The 17,955-nt window shown below is 40.5% G+C and overlaps 1 protein-coding gene and 1 long non-coding RNA gene across 2 annotated transcripts; one reads left to right on the forward strand and one right to left on the reverse strand.

Annotated features, from left to right (window-relative positions):
• Nucleotides 1–1,758: 1,758 nt before the first annotated feature.
• Nucleotides 1,759–15,570, forward strand: impdh2 (IMP (inosine 5'-monophosphate) dehydrogenase 2). Its single transcript, XM_042409864.1, has 14 exons — nucleotides 1,759–2,235; nucleotides 4,878–4,926; nucleotides 5,330–5,431; nucleotides 5,520–5,594; nucleotides 5,963–6,169; nucleotides 6,629–6,716; nucleotides 7,433–7,632; nucleotides 8,138–8,228; nucleotides 8,604–8,699; nucleotides 12,328–12,471; nucleotides 12,788–12,932; nucleotides 13,369–13,512; nucleotides 14,764–14,847; nucleotides 15,135–15,570. The coding sequence occupies exons 1-14, from the start codon at nucleotides 2,138–2,140 to the stop codon at nucleotides 15,154–15,156; spliced, it is 1,545 nt and encodes a 514-aa protein (XP_042265798.1). The 5' UTR covers nucleotides 1,759–2,137; the 3' UTR covers nucleotides 15,157–15,570.
• On the reverse strand, nucleotides 14,613–17,258 carry LOC121896154. Its single transcript, XR_006095929.1, has 3 exons — nucleotides 17,132–17,258; nucleotides 15,000–15,147; nucleotides 14,613–14,785 (listed from the first exon to the last, which is right to left on the reverse strand). It is a non-coding gene; the product is annotated as an uncharacterized LOC121896154 (long non-coding RNA).
• Between the last annotated feature and the right edge of the window lie 697 nt (nucleotides 17,259–17,955).

Below are 17,955 nucleotides of genomic sequence, written 5' to 3' on the forward strand. Positions count from 1 at the left end.
AAAATGCTGCATGTAGCTCTCTATAAAAGAAGGGCACATTAAGTGAATGGAAAGAGAAGTGGTGGGATTTGGCCCGGACCACAGGGGATTTGGAACGATTTGAGTGTTTCTCAACAGTCACTGCAGTGTTGACATGTGCTGCAGAAAGCCAGGCCACCTCTGACATTATCAGATTGGCACGTTTCAAACAGGACACGGTGCGTCTGCTGCCTAATATAGTTAATGTAATAGTGTGCCAAGATGGTATTAAGTGCTCCACTGCTCTCCATGGCCTTTTGTGTTTGACCCAGTTTCACCATGTCACAGTAACATGGAGCGTGAGGAGGACTGCACCATCGACTGTTTATTTCTATAATAAGACAGCCCTATGGGGGATGTTTTGCATATAGCCATGGTAAAGTAGGATGAGTTCAAAACACACTTTGCTTGTCTTACTTCTGTGAATCCATCAACCTATATATATCTTATAACCTATAAACTGTAAACACATAAAATGAGGTCATGCTGATATTACGGTTGCAGAATTTATGATCCATCTTTTTGTTGTAAAGCCAAATATTAGCAGCGATACATTTTAGGTGTACAGATAAATTAATGCAAACCATCTCAGCTTCTTTATGTTCCACTGAGTTGCATCTTTTAAAGATATGACAAACATATAAAATTGTCATTTTCTCTGTTTTAATCATTGATATATTAACAGAACTTCTATATTCTTATAATAAATCAATGGTTTTTCTAGTAACAGACCATGTTAAAAATCGAAGGACCTGCAGGGGAACGCAGGAACCATCTGCTCTGATTGGACAGATTGACTCTACGTTTGACCAATCAGATTCGGCTGTAAAAACAGGGTCAAACTCGTACTCGTAACTTCAGTGTCACACACACAGTGTGGGAACTTTGAGCACTAAGTTTTACACGCTGTTTTTTTGCTGTGAATCTGTAGGCAGGTGTAAACAAAAACACTTTGTTTTTCTCAGTGTCTTTGTGTAACCTCACCCCTGATATAACTTGTTCACAGAACTTATTCACATATTTTCAATTTTTATTTTTATTTTATAAATACACATCTTTTCTACATATTCACAAACTTGAATCCTTCGTGCTCCTTGGATGGTCCCCAAGTTGAAAAGTCGTTCTTGCGACTTCAGTATGTTCATGAGCTTTTAAGTTGTAACATGAAAACAACAAGAGCGCTTTAAAGAAGATGTGTTGTATTTTGTCCCAGATTTGTTGCTGCTCCAGTAAATTCCATAAAACCACTAAAATATTGCTTTACCTGACTTGTTACCAGGGCTAATGCTAATATATAATTTTTCTAACTAATCTAGATCACTCTACGTGGTCGGCAACTAACAGTTACAATCTAATACCATATTACAAATTACAGGTGAGCAAAAAATTGATGCAACACATAAATTAGTAAAAAGTTTCTTGCCATCAGCCAAACATTTACTCTCGTCTGCCATTTTTTTTGCAACGTCAAATTTCGGCAGGTCGTGCACCCGACTTTCCGAGTTGTTATTCTGGGGAAGAGGATTAGGGCCACATGTGAAAATATTTATTTTAGTTCTGGGTTTGACTTTAACTCAAATAATTGAACTCAAATAAATTTTTCACATGTTGCCCTAATGTTCTTCCGTATTGTTCCGATTTGAGGGGGCGTTCACGTGAATTTTTCCAGTGGGAATCTCATTTTCCCGATTATTCAGACAGCACCTAAATACCACATTATACCCAAAGGGGGGTGTGGCGGGTCTACCGGACGTGACGTCGGTGTCGGAAACGCTGTCAGACAGGAACAGACACACGTGTTGGAGAGAGCTGCGGCGAGAACATGAGCTTTCAGCTCTTACTGACAGAGAGGCCTGAAAAAGAAAAGATAAGCTTTCATACCGACATCTTGTTCGGTTTGTAGCCGCTAACAGACAACAGAATCTCCCGGCTGCCTACAGACCGGCGGAGCAGGACGACGTCGGACCGTTAACCGACCGACAAGGAGAACGAAGAAAGTTGTTGGTCTGTTGTTCCCGGGCCTGTCTGTGTGTGTGTACTCTATTGGTACTTTAGCAGCTTGTTCATTTTTGAATAATTTAAGAGACTGAGGAGGACTTTGAGGGGTTATTTGTACGTCATGGCGGACTACCTGATCAGCGGGCAGACCGGTTACGTTCCTGAAGACGGTCTGTCGGGACAGCAGCTGTTCAACGGAGGAGACGGACTCACATACAAGTAAAGACACCATGTTCACTCCCGCTCTCCTGCCTGCCAGTCCGGGCAAAGACGCGACGGTTACTTTACTGTTGTAACGTCGCTACTTAATTAATTGTGGGACGTTTCTCAGTTGCTCAGCAACTCGTCTTGGTGTTGCGTGAAAGTCAAACTGAGCTGACGTTACATTAATATCCTAACCTCCAAATGAGGCAGTGTTGCCTGAATAGCTGTTATCAACAGTACATGAATGAATGACTGCAAACTTGACTTATGAATATCTTCTAGTTCAGAAATAGAAAAATAAAGCAGGTATAGAAGGAACATGTGCGTGGACTCTTGAGCAGGACGCAACTTGAATATCTTTCTCGGGAATTCTCAAGGTTATCATGTTACAGTATGAAGACATGTGTCAGATATTTATGCAGAGAACTTAAAATGCAGTTTGATCAAAATACGCATTTACTGTCCTGTTAAAGGGGTAGTTAGTCTTTAGTATGCGTCAAGCTCCAAAAACACTACATTTCCCATAATGCAATTAATAGTATTTTTCACTATACTCTCTGCCTTTTACATGCTTGCTTCTCACATCCTTTGCAGTGCAGACTTTCTGTTAAGTTATGTTTAAAGCCCAGAGATAACTCTTGACATCATGAGTTTGCACATTTTTTCAAAATTTAAAAAGATTAGAGCCACAAAAGACACCACACAACTATTTTTCACAGGCTGAGTAGTCACTCCTCATGACAAGCAAACCACATGTCATGTTTAAAATTGGTGGGACGAACCTTTAAATGTCCAACATAATCATACAGTTAAGTTAGAAGTTACCAGAGCTCAGTGATGTTTTAAAATATCTTAATAAATGTTATTAATAAACCAAAATATGCAATGTATAACATTAAACTGAAAAAAAAGTCAAAAAAACAGTAGTTGCCTGGTTAGTCAACTGTCTGATTATAAGGGTGATGTTCATACAACTAGAGCCCCTGTTTGCTTGCATAACCAACTGGTTGAACCATTGTTGGCAGCAGAGCAGGAAAGTTTGTCTTTGAGTCAGATGTGATCGTTAATGACTATGTACCCTCAGGCGGTAACTGCTTTCACCTGTGAAATTATATATTGCCAGTTAAGACATGATTGCTGAAGTATCGAGCTTAGAAAGCGAGAACAACATTGACATATTCTGAATTACAGCGTCCTGGAAATTACGTGTTTGAGAGGAACATTCCTGGTGCACACACGCTGGTCCCAAATTTAGGACCTGGCTTACACGGTCCGGTGTTGTTGTGCTGGACTGTGGACCCCGGCTATATTTAGAGCATCTCTCATCTGGGCAGTCCTCTTTGTAACAAAGTGCAAATAGTAGTGATGTGTAGTGACCTGATTTTAGCAACATTTCATGTCCAAAATCCCAGATAATATCTTTCGTAATATGGAGACATCAACATATTGCATAATACATCTACTGGCTCTACAAAGTGACATCTTAAAATAGCTCGGTATTAAATGTTGAAACGCTGAAAGGATTTGTCCGTTGACTAGTCAATGGAAAGAAAATTGCAATTTCTAAAGGAAATCACAGCAATTGTAACAGATCAATTCATTTTTTTTCATTTATCAAACAAAAATGTCAAATATTTGCTAGTTACATCTTCTCTAATGTGAGAGCTGTTGCATTTATGTGTTTTATATCATTGTAAATTGAATATATTTGAGTTTAGGGCAGTTGTTTGAACAAAACAAGCAGTCTGAGGACGTCAGCTTGGGCTCCAGGTGATAACTGTCACTAATTTATGACATTTTATAGACTAAATGATTCATCAATGAGTTGATAAATCATATCATGGCAGTGATCTATTGCTATATATACACCAGCTCTACTACATGATGTTTTATAATGACAATAACTGATATATAGTGCTTTACAATAAAAACAGAACACATTGTAAAACAGAGAGAGTAAAACAAACTAAAATGCCAATTTTAAAGCAATTTTAAAAAAGTGGGTTTTTAAAAGTCAAGACAGAGTTTGCGGCCCTGATCTTTTCAGGCAGGTCATTCCAAAGTCGAGGACTCCTGACTGCAGAGACTCTTCATCTTTTTGTATCAATCTGGAGCTTAAAACAACAATTAAACCAAGTATGCAATTTTAAAATTGCATAAGTTTTCATGGATTGTCGTGATAAAGCGTAATAATGGTTAAACAGTCTCTCGTGCCACGTGCTGGAGCACCCCGTCGTACTCGTTTCTTTTTTTGGGCTCACTGCCACATGAGCCTCACTGCGACTGGTACGCATAGAGCGACATGCTTTGCATATAAGTTCTCTGCATAAATATCTCACGCACGTCCTCATACTGTAACATGATAACCTTCTGAGGATTCCCGTGAAAGAAATTCATGTTGCGTCCTGCTCAAGAGTCTGTGCAGTCACATTTTTCCTTGTATGCCTGCTTGGTTTTCTATTTCTGAACTAGAAAATATTCAGCTAATATTCAAAAAAGCACTCAGACATGCTCACTGTGGACTACATGGTTACTTCTATCTATTATCTAATCTATAAACAGTCTGTTACAGCCACTGAAATCTGATTGTGATCTTTTAAGGGCTCTGCTTTTTTTTGGCTGCTCTAACTCTCTATTCTTTCTCGTCTCTCCTTCAGTGACTTCCTGATATTGCCAGGCTACATTGACTTTACATCAGACCAAGTGGTGAGTGGCGATGAGGGTCAAATATTTACCAACACACACAATCTGATTAGCGCAGCTGTTGTGGTATCAAAGTAGTCTGAGTCTGGGATAATGCTCGAGGTGGGAGTGAGGATTATCACTCCTCTCATCACAGATATTCCCTGAATCTGACTCACGATGCGTCCACAAACCAGAACAGGGAACTGTAGCATCCAAGAATTCATAGTTGAGCCCGGTATTTTCACTTCAAGTGTAAATCTGACATATAATACGTTTCACCAACACCTGATAGACAGTAAATGCTGCACCAACATAAAACCATACAACATCTTAAAAGATTTTTAGTCTTTTGAGGTGGTTGATTTATCTGCTGTATCATTAATAAATAATATATTAATGTCCATGTTTGCTGTGGTTTGTACAGGACCTGACCTCAGCGCTCACTAAACAAATCACCATGAAAACTCCGTTCGTGTCCTCTCCCATGGACACCGTCACAGAGGCCAACATGGCCATCGCTATGGCAGTGAGTACAACACACAAACACACTCTCCTTGGATTATTAGGAGGTTTGTTGTTTCACGTTTTCACACTGATGTGTCGTCTCCTCCCAGCTAACAGGTGGCATCGGCTTCATTCACCACAACTGCACTCCAGAGTTCCAGGCCAATGAAGTCCGCAAAGTCAAGGTAGCGACGATGACTATCTGTCATTTATTTTCACTCTTTCGTCTCCTCTGTTCTTTTATTTCATTCATCTCCTCATTTACTATCTTCCTCTTTGCTTTTAGGCTGTTTTCTTTAAGTGTTCCCCTCTCTTCTCTCTCTGTCTTTCATGATTCTTTCATACATTCACACTCTTGCCTGTTGTTCATTTCGTATATTTATCTTCCTCTTCTTCATCTCACATTATCTTCTTGTTTGTGTTTTTCTGTCCTCTTAGTTGGTGCAGTCAGTTTGGCTTGTAGTTAGATCCAGTAGAACTGTGTGATTTGGTTTTTTTCCCTTCCTCCATCCCTCTTTTTCCTCACCTCCCTCCCTCCCTCCCTCCCCTCCAGCGGTACGAGCAGGGCTTCATCACAGACCCCGTGGTGATGAGCCCCAACGAGTGCGTGCAGGACGTCTTCCAGGCCAAAGCTCGCCACGGCTTCTGCGGCATTCCCATCACAGACAACGGAAAAATGGGCGGCAAGCTGGTGGGCATCATCTCTTCCAGAGACATCGACTTCCTGAAGGAGGAGGACCACAACCTGCCGCTCAGCGAGGTGAGAGGAGTTTACAAATATCATATTTACTTAATTTTTTTTATTCGTTAGAAAAGCCAAAGTACATTACACGTAGGTGCAACGCTGGTGGAAATCAGCAGCCATGAAAAGCGTCTTGTACACCTGCTTGGTGACTCTTAACCACAAAGTTATTTATTTAAGTGGACAATATTTCAATCCCAGTCTGAGCTTTTTCCCCATGCAATTAAAATGAGTATGTGTTAACATCTTGTTTTTGTTTGTGCCAGAGAGATAAAAGTGTTTGATTTGTTGATATCGGGCAGGTCCAGGGTCGACATACTGAATATGAAACATGTTTTTATAGAAAATCTGTTATAACATTAAATCTCAAAACCACCAGAAACACTAGAAGTTTCTTCATTCTCTGGACCCCTCTCATCACGTTCGGACGTGTATTTAATTTTTGTCCTGTGTGTGTGTGTGTCACTGTCTTAACAGGTGATGACAAAGCGTGAGGATCTAGTGGTCGCCCCCGCTGGAGTGACGCTGAAAGAAGCCAATGAAATCCTCCAGAGGAGTAAGAAAGGTGAGCACGATGTTTGTTTCCAAAATAATTATTAATGAGTCACTCAGTTAAAAATACAAGTTTATAACAGATTTACAGAGCATTAAAGGGAAAATTCACCATTGTGAATATGATGGTTTCTTAAAAGTAGGTCACCTACATAGTAGAAATGTGCAGTTATTTTAGAAATTGGTGCCCCATGACTACAGAAAACAGAAAAAGTCTGTAGATTCCACATATCGCTCTTAAGGGGGAATCCTACAACAACCAGAATGCATTGCGTGCTTCCCGTCCAATCAGACTGACTCACGGTGTGTTCACAGCCAGCAGAGCAGCTGTCCAGCAAAGACCAAGTCATTGGACAGTTCTATCTCTTTACTGAGGCGTATTTTCATTTACAGAATGTTTTTCCTCATCAGTCTGGATATATCGTACCGGTGTGCAAGGATCAAACGACAAACGGCGTGCTGGAGTTAGTTATGTTGATCAATACAAACTTACTGTGAGCTGTAACATTAGACAAGCCTGAATGCTGCCAGAGCTGCTGGTGGACAGTCAGCTGGAAGAACAATAGATGTTGCAGCTGCGCCCCAGAGACACAGAGAACATTAAACTGTTGTTGTTCACACTATATCCCTAATTCAGATAGAGATACAGTTGAAAATCTGCAAAGTGGCCCTTTTAACCTACATCCAGGTGAATCTTTACATGTTTAACCCCCCTGATTGCTCCTCCAGGTAAACTGCCAATAGTGAATGAAGAGGGCTCCCTTGTGTCCATCATCGCCCGCACAGACCTGAAGAAGAACAGAGACTTCCCTCTGGCCTCCAAAGACTCTCGCAAACAGCTGCTGTGCGGCGCCGCCATCGGCACCCACAATGATGACAAATACCGACTGGACCTTCTGGTGCAGAGTGGGGTGGATGTGGTCGTACTGGTGAGGAGGACTTGTAGTAAAGATTTACCATGGAGACTAAGGAGAATGAAGTTGATTTAGGGGACTGGTCTCAGACTGGTTTGTACTGTTTTACTGGGATAGATCTTTGGATTAGTGGTGCAGATTAGGAAAGAATGCGCCTTTCTTTGTTTGGAAGTGAGCTGTTTCATGTTGATGTTAATGAGTTAACTGAATTTACTCAGTGTAGTAGTTGTTTGCACATTCACTGTGGTACACAGGTGCACGACACACTAGACACGAAATAAATGAAGTTGAGTCTGCACACGGTTAAATTTGTTCCCACTCAGTGTTTATTTATGAGAGATGGTCGTTCTGATAAAGATCCATACAGGACGACAACTTTGATCTCTCTTCAGCTGTGGGAGTAAATTTAATGATGTGCGGACTCCTTTGATTCGATTTGATCTGGATTCACTACAACACTGGACTGCAAATTGAAAATAATGATGTTTTGTAAGAAATGATGTTTCTTTTGTACCTCCAGGACTCGTCTCAGGGCAACTCAATCTTCCAGATCAACATGATCAAATATATCAAAGAGAAGTACCCGAGCCTACAAGTCATCGGAGGCAATGGTAACTACCTTTTACATGTACATGTGCAACATAATCAGAAAAGGTATTTTAATTGATCCCAGCTACCCTTTCAACATAAAGGTTGTAGAGAACTGGCTGTCGTAATGGCTGCAATAGATTCTGTTTGTGCATTTCGACTAGGAAGGGCCAGACAGACCCGCTAATGATTAATCAAAGTTATTTTTATTGTTAGGGAAAAGAGGAAGCATGCACTTCTGATATTTGTCATCGGCTATGACAGCGAAGAGATCAGCTGGGTCACATTTGTCAGCCAACACACTCGGCTGGCCGATCCTCCCTAATGGCTCATCTGCTCAGTTAATGTTCTGTGAGCGTTTGTCTAACAGGCTCTCTGTCTCCCTCTGTCCTCTGCAGTGGTGACTGCAGCTCAGGCCAAGAACCTGATCGATGCAGGAGTGGACGGACTGAGAGTGGGGATGGGCAGCGGCTCCATTTGCATCACACAGGAAGGTGAGTGACTGACCGCCAAACTCAACATCACACAATCAGCCCGGCCTCGCCGTTCTGGAGCCTCTGATATGGTTATTGTAGATGCCAATTAAAAGAAGAAAAGGAACATCTGACGTGTTTTTTTCGCTGTAAAATGCAAAGTGGGACGCTAAAGCGGTTTGTTTGATTGCATTAACTACTTCTAGCTTGTTGTGTTAAGTTTCGGGGTTGCTTGACTGATCCTCATGCAGGGATGAGAATACACTGTATCAACTCAGTAATGGCACAAAAACATGTGCACTCCCATAAAGTCTGCCATAGTATTCATCCATCCATATTCTGCAACAAGAGCATCTCTGAATGATTTTACCATCTCGTATCGTTTCTCTGTGATACTTTGGATGCAGTGGTTGTCGGTATTTCTCTGGTTGCTTCTGTCTGATCAGCTTCATAATTGTTTGAGGTTCAGAGATTAGTTTGACAGTTTTATCAGCCAAATCACATCAAGAACACAAGGTACTACTATCACCTGATTTGTCATTGTGACCATCGGGAAAGATAAATGTTGTGTAGTGTCTTGATTTGAGAAATAAAGTTGTAGGTTAAGAATGAAGCTGATTTTGATCTTTGTATCTGCTGTGAAAACAACCAGATTCTGGATTTATCTAAATAGTCATTGGAGATATATTTTGCTGGCATAGTGAAAAGGTATCGTTATTGTTCATCTTTGTGCTTCTTGTTGTCTCTTCATCTTGTCCAAGATTCCTCTCAAATCATGAGCAATATTTGTATTTTCCTCATTTTTTTTTTCTTTAGCTTACTGTTTTTCTTAATTTTTGTCTGTCCTCTTCATACCTGCCTCCTCTCCTTCTTTCTCTCTCTCTGCTTTCTTCCTCTTAAATCCTCTCCTACCTCTATGTTTTGTATGGTATGTGTGTGTGTGTGTGTGTGTGTGTGTGTGTCCATGTTCAGCTCCCCTCAGTATACCACCAGCAATAAAGCTCCACAGCCCCAAAACCCCAACCACTGTTACAGGATACTCCAGTAAGTTCCCCCCCACCCTCTTTTGGCCTGCTCTGGGCTCCCATTGGCTCCACTATCACAGTGTGTCCCCCCCCCTACACCCCCCCTCCACTTCACAGCCTGCTGCATTGATTGGTTAACGGCTTTGCATCAGTAGAAGTAGTGGTAGTAGGTTTGTTTTTTGAGAGCTGGCCTTGGGTGATGTGGGGTTTTGGGGTTTTGCTCGTTCCTGTGTCCTCACTAATCTGTCAATCATCCTGAGTGAATGTTGCTCCTCCTCCACCCGCTTTACTGACCTCTTGGTCTCGTCTTGATGACATCATCAGAATGAAACACATACATTGTGTGTCTTTCGGTTAGCAATGAATACTATTCGTTAGATGGTGGCTGTTTCAAGTCCAGACCCCCCTGTGTTGCTTTTGTGATAAGGGTGTGATTGGTTTCCCCTGGTTACATTTGGCCGTTGGCCATTTCTAACCTGTTTCTAACTCACAGCATCAGTATCATAGAGCCGATGCTGTGTGTTAGAGTGGCCCAGTAAAATAAAAAGCAGCCACAGGGTGTCCCTGTTTAACAGAGGTGGTAGTCTTTGTGGGCTGGTGGAGATCATTCAGGCTGTATTACAGTAAAGTCGTCATAATTACTCATTATCAAGGACGAGGCAGCCTCCATAGATTTTATTTCCCCTTTTTCAGCCATGTTCCTATGTCAATGACTTGCTTTTCTAACACATTGTTTAATGTTTACACAGGCTGTGTGGTTAAAGGGAAACATTAGTATTTTTCAACCTAGACCTTATTTTCCCATCTTTTTGTGCTGCAGCCACAAAACAGGCTGTAATGTAATCCTTTGGGGTGATAAGGCCCTGTCAATGTACGTCCACTAAAAGTGCTTGTTTTTGCTGCTGACAGGCTCAGATTACTATAAGTGTCTGACAACATTATGGAAAGAACTGTATATAGAAATAAAACTTTTTTTTTCTTTACCTTTGCCCCATCAGATTACTTTGCAGTCTATTTCATGGCTGCTGGCTGAAGCTCTCTCGCTCTATACTGAACCAATTTCAAATATGATCGCCCCCATTTTAGTCACTTAGACACAAAAAGGTGGGAAAATAGGGTTCATGTTGAAAAATACAGAAGTTTATCTTAAGGCAGCATGTGAGTAGCGCAGAAGCAGCTTCAGTCATCTGTCAGTGTCTACACAGCAGGATGCGTTCAAGCACGGTACTGTGTGTAGGTCACCCGTGTTTCAGCCCAGTACACAATCACTGTGGTTACACACGTAAAAGAGAAGATAATGGACATGAAGCCTAAAATGATATGATTGATTTATGGATCAGACACACTTTCCAACATGGTCCCAAGATGTTAAAAGACAAAGAAACATAAAGAAACAGATTCAATATAAAAGCTAAACAATATAATTATGAAGTCCAAAAACACATCAATAATAATAATAATAATAATAACGTTCACATCAAACTGACAATTATTCTTTGGGTCACAGTAACCTGCGTAAAGAGCGTCTGAAACACCTCCTGTGTAGACGAGCCGTATTAGTCACTACAGTTAGTCTGCATATGGACATGCGGTGGCATGTGTGCAAAATCCTGATGTTGAAATGTGCTGCCAGCTGTGATTGATGCACTGAAAGGTGACACAGATGTAGCATGGATGTGTGAGAGGACGCGTCTGCTCTCACCTGCTCTGTGGAGTTTGATCAGCATCGTGGCTGGAAAAGGATCAGGTTTTTGTTTTTTTGTTTTGTTTTTTTTTAAATTCTGATTTGCTCATATGATTTCTGAAATGAGTACCTTGAACTTATTGAGCTGTAACCGTATCAGGTTTCTCTTTATTATGACATGAATGCGTAGCAGGATTATTGGTTTGGTAAGTACCGTGCAGCCCTGAGTTCACAGGAAGAAAAACAACTGTAGTGTTAAAACAGGAATTGTGAGGTTTCTCCTTTTTGGCAGTATTGATTGTCAGTGTCCTTTTACCTGATGTGAAACATTACTGGTTTAAAATATTTAACTAGCTATGCTCGGCTGAACAGAGGTGGCATATTATATGTGTACATATGTGAGAAAAGTTTGGAGACTCACTGAAATGTGGTTTTTGTCTGCTGATGTGACAAGTTTAACTTCCTCATTCCTACTTTTCTTTAACAAATATCACTACAGAAACCAGCGTGTGTTGTTTTTTTTTTTACACATCACTTCCTGGGAGTTTCCACCATGCATGTCATTTTAAAACCAAATCTCTGAACTTAGTTGAGAAGTTTTGTTTAATGTCTGTTTATAAAATGATCAGACAGCTGATGATCACTGGTTCTAAAGCTCATCTGTACTTTCAGTGTTTTAAAATCCTACTTCACCAACACTCCAGTGTAAAAAAAAAAAGTAAAGCCTTGTGTAACGAGCTGTGTAAGCATTGTGCAAGCGTCAGTGAGTGTATTTTCTAATAGGTGTCTAAGGGTGTTTATATAAGACGAGCTGCATGTTGAAACCTACAGTCAGCGGTCATGAGACTAGAAGCCTGTGGTTACGACGACTAATGTCTTCAGCTGTGTACATATTGTGTCACATGATTTGAATCCTCTGTCTCTCTCCTCCTTCTGACAGTGCTGGCATGCGGCAGACCCCAGGCCACAGCTGTCTATAAGGTGTCAGAGTACGCCAGGCGTTTCGGTGTGCCGGTCATCGCCGATGGCGGCATCCAGACCGTCGGACACATTGCCAAAGCCCTGGCGCTGGGAGCGTCCACAGGTATGGATGTATTCAGAGTCAGTGTGCAAGAGTTCATAATGGCTTTATTTCAGAAGATCAATTATATTATTAGGATGCTGTCATGTGTTTCAAATCCATGCTATAGAGAGGATTATAATTTGAACAGTTGATTTTCAGATCTGGATTAAGGGTATTTACTGCCCTCTATGTGAAACCATGGTTACACTGGGAAAGAAAAAGTGAAAGACTTTCTTTTCCCCACTTTCATTCCATTTTAGCCTTTCAGTCGTCATCATTAATATCCAATCCTCTAACGTAACTTCACTTACTAACTTCTCTCTCCGTCTTTGTGCAGTGATGATGGGCTCCCTGCTAGCTGCCACCAGTGAAGCTCCCGGTGAATATTTCTTCTCTGACGGTATCAGGCTCAAGAAATACCGTGGCATGGGTTCCCTGGATGCCATGGACAAAAACCTCGGCTCCCAGACGAGATACTTCAGGTACAGAAACACACAAATTAAACTGAGCTAACAGACCGTCGAGTGACCAGAATTTGTAGTTAGTTAACAGCACTGTTAAGTGCACAACAATGCAATGGTCTCATTTTTACCCCAAAAGAGAAAATAACCCATCTACACAGCACCACTCAGCCTCACTACCAAGCTTCCCCATCTCCCTTCTTATCTGTAATGGTGAAGAATGATGAGCTTACTAGAAAAGGACAGAATGTCAGACATTTTATCCAATAATACTGTAAAAAAACATCTTTATTTGTGTCCGAAAATAAGTATCACAACACTCTCATCAAATAACAAACTGCTTTGGATCATTCACCTCATCCTTCACCCACTAGGTGGCAGTACACAGGTTGGAGAAGATCATCTGACCCACTGCACCACTCACTTGTTTTTCTTTTCTTTCTCCTCTCTCCCACAGTGAGTGTGATAAGATTAAAGTTGCTCAGGGTGTTTCCGGAGCAGTGCAGGATAAAGGCTCCATCCACAAGTTTGTCCCCTACCTGCTGGCTGGCATTCAGCACTCCTGTCAGGACATCGGATCAAAGAGTCTCACACAGCTCAGGTAAAGACACAAACACACAGGTATCTGCCCGCCTGAGTCCGCTGTAGCTTCTGGGGCTCACATAGAAAAAATGTTCACAGATTAGTAGAATCTATAAGGACTTATGAATCTATGAGGAAGCAAGAATATCTTGACATGTGAGGATGTCAGTGGTGAACCGTGACCATTAGAGCGCCCAATCACTCAAAATCAAAGGCGGAGGCGTGTAGACACAGCTGTTAGTGGCTTGCAGCTCTCTCTCTCTCTCTCTCAAACAAACAAAACTACAACCAGTCATGTGTGCTGTTATTATTCATGTACAAATGAAAGAAAAATACATTTGTCTCCAAACTTATTTTGTCTGCTGCTTAGAGCTTTAATAAATGCACTACTATTTGCAAATAGGTCTCCAGGTGGACTGGCTGACAGGACATTTAATCCTTGCTCAGCATGAAGCTAACAACACGTTAATACAATGGGGAAATCCCATAGAAAAAATGGCTAAGCTAGCAGAGTTAGCATTACACCATTTAACTTAAAACAGTCACAAGATGTGTACACAAAGTATGAACCCATAATAACGTTTAAGATGAGACAGGAGCATTTCCAAACAAAAAACATGACAAGGGAGCCTTGAATTAAGACATGACGAACATAACTACTTGGTGCGGTGAGCTGAGCTACAAGCAGGACAGCTCTGGCCTTCAGGGAGGCCTAGGGGGATGATTTTTGGAGCCACCCACTATAAATCAACATGTCATCAATTAACTCACCCATCTTTCTAAACAAACACATGTGGCTCTGGGGGCTACGGCCTTCTGTCCCAGTTATGTAGTCCTAACCAATGAGTGAACCAGCTTAACTTTTCTCTGCCTAGAGACGACAACAACGAAAAATCTGATTGGATAACTCCATTTTCATGGTTTCAGGACAGTAACCTTTTCATTTCTGAATCAAACTTGATAGAAAATGAGGCTAAAAGATTTAGAATTAGAAGAAAACAGTTATTAAATGAAAGAGATTAAATATAACATTTAAAATGCTGATAAGTTTGACCTTCTCTAAGGGTTCCCCTCTGGAGCATATTAACATTAATCTCACAGTACAACCTGACGGAGCTGCTAGCCTCTTCATCTTGTTTCTCTCGACTCCACAGAATTCATCTCCCAGCATTTACATGATTTCCCTTTTCTGGTATTTGTATAGAACTGTATTTGTTCCCCTTGATGTTTGGTGTTGTGTGTAACTGTGTTTCTTTCTTCTTCCTGGCAGAGCCATGATGTACTCAGGAGATCTGAAATTTGAAAAGAGAACAACGTCAGCTCAAATGGAGGGCGGAGTCCACAGCCTGCACAGGTACACACAGACACACACACACACACACACACACACACACAACGTAACACAAACTGGTGTTTCTTCAGTACAGATCCACATCATTCTGTTCAGTTTCATATTCCATAATCTTAAAAGTTCTTAGTTTCATGTCTCGCCACAGACACACAAACCTTCAGTTAAACTTCCTCTTTAGCGTCTCCATTCTGGCTGCTGCTGCTGCGTCTGTCTTGCCGCGAAACGTCAGGGGGGCATCATGGATAGTCGTGTGATCTTTCCTTCTCTTCTCACTCTTCTTTCTCCCACAGTTACGAGAAACGTCTGTTTTGAAAAGAAGCCAGCCGTTCATCCCGCAGACGGAGAATCCTTCCAACACACATTATGCAAAACACACTACTTTCCAGTCCCTCTTATTCATACATCATTCTACACACGCACAACTAACTTCTCATACAAATTAGTCTTTAAAAGATAAGCTCACACACACACACACACACACACACACACTCTTCCAAGGATCCATCGGTCTTCCTGCCAGTATCATCTATGCATTGTCTTTGTTTAGTATATGTGTGTTTGTGTGTCAAGGAGGGGGAACTAAGCATTTATCAGTCAGTGCACGTGTGATTGAATCCTCCAATGCCTTCCATGTTGTGATTAAATAAATTGTCTCCAGTATACTGGTGTGTCCATTGTAAGGCAGAAATGTTGTCAAATAATAAAAGCTTATGTGTTTTTCCACAAGCTGCTGTCATCTATTTTTTTTTGGTCAACTTTTATAATTTGGAAATAAGCAGTTTTATTGTATATATCTAGTCATAGACACATTTAGCAGCATTAATTCTTCATGTGCATGTTCTCATGTTACCAGGGGAAGGAGAAGTATATCCTAAGACGACGTGTTGCAGCTCGTGTATCTACTGTGAAATTGTTGCCTTAACAGCGCAACATATATAGTTCATCTAATGTTGGAAACCTGGGGTGAAAATCCAGTATGCAAAGACCTGACTACCATCCATGTGTACTCTCATTGACTTAATCTGTTTAAATCAAGCACTCATTAAATATTGGTATTTTTCAAGGCAGATCTGGCACGTACAGCACAATACCAGACCAAATAAACAGACAGAATTAGGTTAAATCTTCATAAATATTATTAAAACTTACTTTCCTATTAAATTGTAGGTAATTTTTGAAATACTCGTCCTGTAAGTTTTCAAGTCTGTCTTAAAACAACAGTCAGGTGCCCAAATAATGAAACGTTTTGCTCGCTGTAATCGTTCCTCCTGTTCATACTGGACATCAAAAGATAGTTCACAATGGAAGTGATCCACCGTCCTCTTTAGTGCAAAAATGCATTTAAAAGTTGATCTGAGGCTTATATGAGGCTTCAGCAGTCTGAGTTAGTCCTATCAAGTGGATATCTGCCACATTTACAGTCTTTTTAGCATCGAATTCCCTCTTTGTGTTTTTGCAGACAGTGTTTCCCCGTTGAGCTGCGGTGGAAGTATAGTAACAAAAAGACTGAAATGTTGAAAGATATCTATCTGATTTGACTCAGCTGAAGCTTCATATTAGATTCAGATTTTAAATACATTTTTGCACTGAAGGAGGACTGTGGATTTTGGCTCCCATCACTTACATTGAAAGCACATTTTGAAAGAATCTTTTATTGTCTGGTATGAACAGGAGGAATGATTACAGCAAGAAAAGACGATTTCCTCGACAGACTTGGAAAAATTGTGAATCTATCCTTTAAATACAGTGTCCAATTTATTTAAGAATTTACACCTCAGTTCATTTTTACGATATTAGGAAAAAAGGGGACCTGTAAAATAAATGTACCAAATTTTGTCAAAATGATCACTTGTGTAAATGCTTGTTCTCAGTTTGCATCTAGATAATTTTCATCTACTGCACATCAATCTCACATTCAACTAAAGTGTAAGGTAGGCCTTTAAAGTTCATTTTAATTTGTTTCCTAAAAAAAAAAAATACAATACAAGTCAAAGGTTTGGACACACGTTGAATGAAAAAATATGTTCAAACTTTGACTGGTACTGTGTAATGTTAACAAACTTAGTTTATACACTTCAAACTAAAATCTGCCGACAAATATTTCAGTTTCAGATAAGGTAACTTGGCATCATTTAGTTCAGTTTCTAATTTACAGAAGTAGAAGTCCTGTTTGTTGACAGACTGTCTGAACTGCCAATTATCAAAGTACATGCAAGGTCAAAGCGTGGGAGTGATGATCATCAGTTTCCTCCATCAGAGAACAAACACCCACCTTCTCTCCACCTACCTCACCTCCAATCTACCCGCTGGAGGTCTCCTGGGAGGATCAGATGCTCCGCCAAATCCACCGGACTTTCCAGGCTGAAACCCAGACGGACTGATGGAACTCCTCCTGTCACACTCTGTTGGTCACACCTGTCTCACATCATCCATCATGTCACATGCAGATGTTTCTAATTAACACACAAGGAAAGAGTCCATTTACAGCTCTCAGTCAGCTCTACTGAAAGAAGCAGACACAACCAGTACCACCACCATTAGAAACACCACAGTACTGCTGCCTCTACTGTTCAAGATTCAAGAAGTTTATTATCATATGCACAGTAAACACGGACGGTTACACCGTGCATTGCAATTCTTACTTTGCTCTTCCACTCTTTCATGCAAAAAATTCAAATAAATTTAAATTTTAAAATTAAAATCACAAACAAAGGATATAAGTTATATATAAATTACGTGTACAGTACAGTATTCTGATGTATTCTGACCGAGCAGCAGGTCATAAAAATACACTATGTATTATTGCAAATAGCAGTGTAGAAAATGGCCATAAAGTTAATACTATAACAACCCAATAAGCTTTTAGTTGGTGATTTGCTGGTCAAAAGACATGTAGATGTCTTGATTAAAACCAAACTATATTTGTTTGAAAAGGTTTTTTTTTTACATTTAGGTTGCATGTAACTCAGCAGATTTCAGATTACATTTCATTAAGAAGATTCTAACATTGAAACACTGAAACATTGTATTGAAATGGAGTTAAAAATTAGTAAATGTAACCTAAATGTCTACAAAGAACTTTAAAACCCCATTTTAAACCTAGATGGCTAG

The sequence above is a fragment of the Thunnus maccoyii genome, chromosome 4 (genome assembly GCF_910596095.1).
Source record: "Thunnus maccoyii chromosome 4, fThuMac1.1, whole genome shotgun sequence".
Lineage (NCBI taxonomy): Eukaryota > Metazoa > Chordata > Actinopteri > Scombriformes > Scombridae > Thunnus > Thunnus maccoyii.